General features: G+C 48.3%; 1 protein-coding gene across 1 annotated transcript; it reads right to left on the bottom strand.

Moving 5' to 3' along the window:
* Positions 1-925: 925 nt before the first annotated feature.
* LOC102406719 (BOLA class I histocompatibility antigen, alpha chain BL3-7-like) lies at positions 926-4528 on the bottom strand. The gene is given in 8 exon segments (XM_045164681.1): positions 926-1237; positions 1402-1449; positions 1589-1621; positions 2042-2146; positions 2265-2540; positions 3428-3703; positions 3902-4171; positions 4453-4528. Coding segments are annotated over 8 exon segments (1086 nt in total). The 5' UTR covers positions 4526-4528; the 3' UTR covers positions 926-1232.
* Positions 4529-8477: the final 3949 nt, after the last annotated feature.

Here is an 8477-nt window from a genome sequence, read left to right as displayed (position 1 = left end):
GCTCCTATATTCAACCTGTTGTGATTTTATTAGACTCTGCTTTCTAAATCCATGAGTTGAGATGGGGGCCAACAGTAGCCTTAGAAGATGTAAGGGCAGAAGAAGGGGCAGACTGCAGAGAAGAGAGAAGTCCAGCGAGAATTAAGTCAAGATATGAAACTATTGGGTCCCTCCTCTTTGCAAGTTCCAGCATGTGGTTCCTTTAAAAGATGGAGAAAAGTTGGAAAGAAGAGTCAGCAAAATCTCAGGAGGGCAAGAGCTGGATGGCTCTGAAATTTCTGTCTTGGAACCACTGAGAATCCTGTGTGCATGGTCCCCTTGGACTTGTGGGGACAGTGACAGGCAAAGTGACCCCTGCTGCTGTCAGAGATGGGGTCACCCAGAGAAGAATCAGACCAGGACTCTACGCATGAAAAAGAACAGTCATTACACCAGCAACAATAATAGCAATAACTAAATAAGCAAAATATAAACACATTCAAAAATGACAGTAGCTAAGGATTGGTCCAAGCCCTGATCCTAGGCTTACCGTTTAAGAAAAGCACCCTGTCCATGGTCCTGGAGATACAACAAGGCCCAGGTGACTTCTGAGTCCATGATCACAGGTCCTTGGTGGGACAAGGATTTACTGAGGGGACAAGAACAATGGAATGGAGACGAGGACCCAGCCCAGGAGTGACCATGGGCAGTGCATGGGCAGTGCATGCATGCCCACCAGGCACTGATCACTGATTGGGCACAGGCCTTGTCCACACTCAGCTCCTCACAGCCTCCTCCTGTCCCTCCTGCAGCTGACTCAGCACAGCAAACCTGTGGATGGATCTGGAAGGTTCTCAGTGTTTCAATTTATTTCCTCTTTCAAACTTTAGGAATCCTCACCTTTATTATCCAATCCCCCTTCATGGCACCAATTAGAGAAAACAGATTCATATATATACAGATTTTATTTTCAAAGGGGAAATAAGACATCATTACTCAGTGCATATGAAGCAAACACAGCAGTGGAGACAGCCCAGCCCCGTCTCTGCTGGAACAGGACAGTGGATCAGGGAGGAGAACAGGTCAGGGTGGGGAAGGGGCACGGTGGGCAGGGGTGACCAGTCTCCCCAACTCCTCACGTTTTGCTAATAGGAGCACAGACATATTCAGATGCAGGTGCAGAAAGAGGGGTCCGGTGATCTGATGTCACATAGCGGGATGCAGCATCACTCAGTCCCCACAAGGCAGCTGTCTCACACTGTGAGAGCAAAGAATCAGGAAGCAGTTCAGGTCAGTCATGTAAGGGCTGACATTTTTCACAGCCCTCCACAAGCTCACATGTCCACTCAAAGATCCCCGCCAGGCCCAATGTGTCCCCTCTGCCCCAATGCTCCTTCCAGTCTAGACCCTCCAGGGTCTCACCTTTAGGAACCGTGAGAGACACATCAGAGCCCTGGTCACTGTCACCGCCTGGGGGAGAACAAGACCAGGACGCGGTAAGAACCCACAGGAGAGAAATTGGAGAAGGCACTTTGAGGAGGGTGAGCCCCCCATGGCCTCCTGTCTGCACCCTCTCAACGGTCTCAGGAATCACCCCCTCCATACTTACTTGCAGCCTGGGTGTAGGTCCGTCTTTTTTCACCTGTGAGAAGAAAATATCAAGTGAGAGACCAGGGAGAAGGCTGAGTCATGAGATTCTAGAGCAACTCCTAGTCCCAAACCCCACAGAACTTTCTGGAACTGTGGTCAAAACTCATGCTAGGATCAGGAACATAGAGAAGGGAGACGTGTAAGGACTGGGCCACCTGCCCTCCTGGAGGTCCTCACAAGGACCTTCCTCTGACCTTCAAGTGCTGGAAGCCTGGTCCCTAACTGGAATTAGGAAGGCAAAAAATTTGTCTTTCATTTTCAGAAGTGCTTTAGAAAAGAAAAATGTTAGCATCAGCTCCGGACTCCACATGTGTGTGGAGGGTACTTTCCAGTAACCAGGCAGGTAAACTTCTACCTCGGACTGAAACCCCACTGAGACAAGAAAACTCAGGGCCCTCCCTCCCTTCCCTACCTGAGTGCTTCTTCCTCCAGATCACAGCTCCAGCCACCACAGCTACTACGAGGAGAACCAGGCCAACAATGATGCCCATGGTGAGGAAGGAGGTCTGAGGAGGTTCTGTGGAGGCAAGGGAAGAGGCCCTGACCTCAGGCTTGAGTCCTGACCTTGCTGAACTGAGTCCCAAAGGGCTCCTGCTTTATCTGAGACGACGCTCCAGCCCCATCACCCTCCTTACCCCATCTCAGGGTGAGGGGCTCCTGAAGCCCCTCGTGCTGCACACGGCACGTGTATCTCTGCTCCTCTCCAGAAGGCACCACCAGGGCCGCCCACTTCTGGAAGTTTCCATCCCCTGAAGGCCTGGTCTCCACAAGCTCCATGTCCTGGGTCTGGTCCTCTCCATTGCACTGCCAGGTCAGTGAGATCTCCTTAGGGTAGAAGCCCAGGGCCCAGCACCTCAGGGTGACCTCACGCTCAGAGCTGGGGTGTCGCGTCACATGTGCCTTTGGAGGGTCTGAGGAGGAATCAGAAAATTCAGTTTGTGTTACCTCCACGGGTCACTGAAGCAGCGTCATGTGACCGTCCTGAGAATGAACAGAACAGTGATTTTTTACCCAGCTTTACCGATGTATACTTAACAAAAATTGTACACATTTAGAGTGTACTATATGTTGCTTTGATATATATGTACACTATGAAGGTAATTAATATATTTATCAACTTACCTTATGTATGCATCTATTTGGGATGATGAGACTGATTAAGATTAATTTAAAGGTATATAATACAGGACTAATTAAAGTCACCAGGCTATACATCAGATCCTCAGATGTATTACCAACTTTTTTACCCTCTGAGCTACAGAATATTCAGGAGCATGGTTTTGAAAAGAGCAGCACAAGAGCTAGATAACAGCCTCATCTCAGAGATCAGTGATGATCTATATTAGTCCTTGGAAATTTCTAGAATGAGAGACTAGGCTAGGCGCTCTAAAAATGTGAGGGGGAGAATACAGACTAAAGGTCCTGATTCTGGTGGAGGCTGAATGACTCAGAAAAGCTGGAGTCAGGCCTCCTAAGATGCTCTCAGGGTGAGAACAGGCCTTGAGAGAGAAAGTCATGGATCACAAGATGGTGGCCAGGGTCACAGGGCACCGCTGACCAGCTATTTCAGGGATGGTTTCCTGCGTCTTCCTCAAAGACGCTGGATTCCTTGATTGTCCTTCAGAGAAGTGGGGCCACTGGTGACTGTCTTGCACAGAATATGAAAACAAGGGCGGATTTCCTCCCTCTCCTGACAAGAACCTGGGGCGCTATTCCCACAGGGACCCCATTTTCCTCTCTTCGTGGGAAGCCAGCTCCAGCCCGAGGGGAGACCAGGGCGGCCCCGCGCCCCTCGTACCTGCGCGCAGCAGCGTGTCCTTCCCGTTCTCCAGGTATCTGCGGAGCCACTCCACGCACTCGCCCTCCACGTAGTTCCTGAATCTCTCCGCAACACCTGCCTCTTCCCACTTGCGCTTGGTGATCTGAGCCGCCGTGTCCGCCGCGGTCCAGGAGCGCAGGTCCTCGTTCAGGGCGAGGTAATCTCTGCTGTCGTAGCCGTACTGCTTGTACCCGCGGAGGAGAAGCCCGTCAGGCCCCACGTCGCAGCCGTACATCTGCTGGAGGGTGTGAGACCCTGACCCGCCCCGACCACCCGCGGTGATTAAACCCAAACTGAAAATGAAACCGCGTCAAGCTCCGCCGGCTCCTCCCGGGCGGGGGTCGGGTGTGTTCCGCAATGTCGGGGTGATCCTCGGACCCGCAGACTCGGGGCGACCCGGACCGGTCCCTGGTGACGGGGGTCGTGACCCGGATCCAGGCCCGCGTCGCTCACCGGCCTCGCTCTGGTTGTAGTAGCCGCGCAGGTTGTTCAGGTTCACTCGGTAAATCAGTGTTTTTTCCTTGGAGATTCGCGTGTTCCGATCCCGATACTCCGGCCCCTCCTTCTCCATCCACGGCGCCCGCGGCTCCATCCTCGGATCCGGGGCGTCGCTGTCGAACCGCACGAACTGCGTGTCGTCCACGTAGCCGACTTCCAGGTACCGGGGCTCCCCGAGGCCGGGGCGGGACACGGCGGTGACGAAATACCTCAGGGAGTGGGAGCCTGGGGGCGGGGAGGGGTGAGGCTCTGCCTGAGGGGGCCGGGAGGGCGGAGTGGGCGGAGGGTCAATGAGATGGAAGAGGTCGAAGACCGGCCCGAACTTCGGAGGGGGAAGAAAAGAGGGGTCGGGATGCAAGGGAGGGACAGGACGGGACCGGGGTGAGGGGGCGGGTCTGGGCAGGGGCGTCGGGGTCGCCCCTTCCTTGGGATCCTGTTCCCCAGACTCTCAGGAGGTCCCCTCACCCCTCCCCGCAGAGGCCGTTCCCTCCCGACCCCGCACTCACCAGCCAGGGTCTCGGTCAGGACCAGGGCCCCCAAGAGCAGCATGAAGAGGGTTCGCGGCTCCATGACTCACATCCTCTGGATCTGGCGAGAAGCAGAGTCCGGGCGGGTCGGTGGAGACTTGATAACCGGGATCCGCGGACAAGCTGATTGGTTTTTCTAGAAACTAGACACCCAGTGGCAGTGAGACCTGGGGTCGCGTCACGAGTGTCCAGGCAGGAGGGTTCGACACAGGTTGTGAGAGAGAAAGTGAAACTCGGGGAGACCGGGAATCCCCAACATGGAGCGTCCCAGCCCCAGACACCGCCCTTGACCCTGAGATCCGGAGAGGCTCGCCCTCTCAGGGACGTGGGACTTTGCCTGGATCCCTCCCCTCCTGCTAGGCAGAATGTTCAAACTACCGAATAATTGCATTCATCTTACACGCTAGCAAAACAATGGTCAAAATTCTCCAAACCAGGCTTCAACGTGAACCCTGAACTTTCAGATGTTCAAGCTGGATTTAGAAAAGCCAGAGGAGCCAGAGATCAAAGTGCCAGCACCCCTTGGACATCGAAAAAGCAAGAGAGAAAACATCTACTTCTGCTTTATTGACTATGCCAAAGCCTTTGGACCGTGTGGATCACAACAAACTGTGGAAAATTCTTCAAGAGATGGGAATACTAGACCTCCTGACCTGCCTTCTGAGAAATCTGTATGCAAGTTAAGAAGCAACAGAACTGGACATGGAACAACAGACTGGTTCCAGATTGAGAAAGGAGCAGCTTTTTATTGTCACCCTGCTTATTTAACTTATATGCAGAGTACATTGTCCGAAAGGCTGGGCTGGATGAAGCACAAGCGGAATTGAGACTGCTGGAAGAAATATCAATAACCTCAGATATGCAGATGACAACCACCCTTATGGCAGAAAACAAAGAGGAACTAAAGAGCCTCTTGATGAAAGTGAAAGAGGAGAGTGAAAAAGTTGGCTTAAAATTCAACATTCAGAAAACTAAGATCATGGCATCTCGTCCCATCACGTTCGGCAAATAAATGGGGAAACAATGGAAACAGTGAGAGACTTCATTTTGGGGGGCTCCAAAATCACTGTAGAGGGGGACTGTGCCATGAAATTAAAAGAGGCTTATTCCTTGGAAGAAAAGCTATGACCAGCCTAGACAGGATATTAAAAAGTAGAGACGTTACTTGGCCAACAAAGGTCTGTCTAGTCAAAGCTATGGTTTTTCCAGTAGTCATGTATGGATGTGAGTGAAAGTGAAGTCGCTGAGTTGTGTCCGACTCTTTGGGACCCCTTAGACTGTTGCCTACCAGGCTCCTCCATCCATGGGATTCTGCAGGCAAGAATACTGGAGTGGGTTGCCATCTCCAGGGGATCTTCCCAACTCAGGGATCAAACCCGGGTCTCCGGCATTGCAGGCAGATGCTTTACCCTCTGAGTCACCAGGGAAGCGAGAGTTGGACTATAAAGAAAGCTGAGCACCAAAGAATTGATGCTTTTAAATTGTGGTGTTGGAGAAGACTCTAGAGAGTCCCTTGGACTGAAAGGAGATCAAATCAGTCAATCTTAAAGGAAATCAGACCTGAATATTCATTGGAAGGACTGATGCTGAAGCTGAAGCTCCAATACTTTGGACACCTGATGGGATGAACTGACTCATTGGAAAAGACCCTGATGCTGGGCAAGATTGAAGGTAGGAGGAGAAGGGGATGACAGAGGATAAGATGGTTGGATGGCATCACTGACTCGATGGACATGAGTCTGAACTAGTTCCAGGAGATGGTGATGGACAGGGAGGCCTGGCGTCCTGCAGTTCATGGGGTCACAAAGAGTCTGACACGACTGAGTGATTGAACTGAACTCCCCTCCTGCACCGAGAACTCTTTGTCCCACTGTCTCCCCGAGTCCTAGCTCTGGGGCTGTTTGCGATTTTGATTAAAATATTTACACAATCTTACAAATTAGTGAGGACACTAAGGATAATATTATGTGGCCACTTCTATGCATAATTTCCATAATATGAATAATACACTTTAAAGATTTTTGCTTATTTAGAATAATATTAATAAGTCATGCATTTAATATGAATAACTATTTCCCAAAATAAACAGGGTAGTGAGAAGTATAGAGCTTTTTACATTTTTTCCAAGTATCTTTCCTGTCTCTTTCACTAGAAGACTGCTGGATTTTCAGGTTTGCGTCTGCACTGAATCTGTTATTTTGATGGTAGACTGTGAAAGTGAAAAAGCCCTCACATAGGTAGGAGTAGTATTTTTTAATAATCTTTTCAGACAATTGTGGATGTTCATCTTGGATGCAAAAATAAAATGATACAAATTGTATTTTCTCAAAGTTTTTTTCCACAGTGGACCTGAGACAACATCATTGACTATTTTCTATTCTGTTACATTAAAATCCATAAGCCTATTTTTCACATTGAACATCTTTTATACTAATAAGATTTTTACAAAGTAATACACTGTTTCACTAAATTATACAGATCTTTCTGCATCATTCATTCGTTCAATAACAGTCATTTTCCATGAAAAAGAGGATAGTTCAGCTCACACAGAGTTTTTCCTTGGGCCATAAAACTTTGAAATGTAGAAGTGCTCGATGCGTACTTTCCATGTCATCACAGAAGATACTTTTAAAATATGTATTTAAGAATGATGATTAGCAGTTCTAATGAGGTGGATGAAACTGGAGCCTATTATACAGAGTGAAGTAAGCCAGAAAGAAAAACACCAATACAGTATACTAACGCATATATATGGAATTTAGAAAGATGGTAACAATAACCCTGTGTACGAGACAGCAAAAGAGACACTGATGTATAGAACAGTCTTATGGACTCTGAGAGAGAGGGAGAGGGTGGGAAGATTTGGGAGAATGGCATTGAAACATGTAAAATATCATGTATGAAACGAGTTGCCAGTCCAGGTTCGATGCACGCACGATACTGGATGCTTGGGGCTGGTGCACTGGGACGACCCAGAGGGATGGAATGGGGAGGGAGGAGGGAGGAGGGTTCAGGATGGGGAACACATGTATACCTGTGGCGGATTCATTTTGATATTTGGCAAAACTAATACAATTATGTAAAGTTTAAAAATAAATTAAAAAAAAAAAGAATGATGATTAGGAAACATAAGCACTTTTATTTATTCTATTTTTAAAAATTTATTTTATTGAAGGATATTTGATTTATAATGTTAATTTCTGCTGTACAGCAAAGTGATTCACTTATACATGTGTATAAATATATATTCTTTTTCATATTTTTTTCCATTTTGGTTTATTAAGGACAGATAAGAATTTTTAATGTGTCTTTCTGGATGTTTTAAAGCAAACCTGATTATTAGTTTTCTTTTTTTCTACAAGAAAGTTTTGGTGAAAATAGTTACTAGTTAAGTTTGCTACCATAGTCTCCATTACTGCTGTTATACATCAAAGCAAATGTCAACATAGTGAGAAGTCAAATAATATCCGAGTGATGCTATGAAAGTAGCTTTCACCTCAGGGATCTCATGAAAGGGTCTCAGTGACATCAAGGGTTCCACAGACCACACTCTGAGAACTGCTGTTCTGAAGGAACCAGGGTGTCTCTCAACTGATCCCTGCCTTTGGCTCCTCTTCATTTTGGAAAATGCTTTTTCCTGAGCTGGACTCCCTGTCTCCCCAAACTTAACTGAGGGCCCTGCCCCTGGGCTCCTCTAAAAGGGAACTCACCCTCTAGAAAGTGATGCCAGATAGCGTCCTCCATCTGGGAAGGAAGGTGGGGGGACAGGTGTTTCCCCTTTGGAACTGGGAACAGTTTGTACCTGAGGCACCAGACCCACTCATAACCTACTTTGATTTTGCTACACACTGGCTTAATATGTATTCATATCCCTGACAAAAATCCGATGTAGTGTCTAAGAAAAATATTATTGGTCCTTTCATCTCATGTGGTCTAATGCACCTGACTCGAGGTCCAGAAACCATGAAGAGCCGTCCATTCCAACAGAACATCCTGTGCTGAAA

This window comes from Bubalus bubalis, chromosome 2, assembly GCF_019923935.1.
Source record: "Bubalus bubalis isolate 160015118507 breed Murrah chromosome 2, NDDB_SH_1, whole genome shotgun sequence".
In the NCBI taxonomy this organism is placed as follows: Eukaryota; Metazoa; Chordata; class Mammalia; order Artiodactyla; family Bovidae; genus Bubalus; species Bubalus bubalis.
The sequence above is the reverse complement of the archived record's forward strand: the minus strand, read 5'-3'. Positions and strand labels throughout refer to the sequence as shown.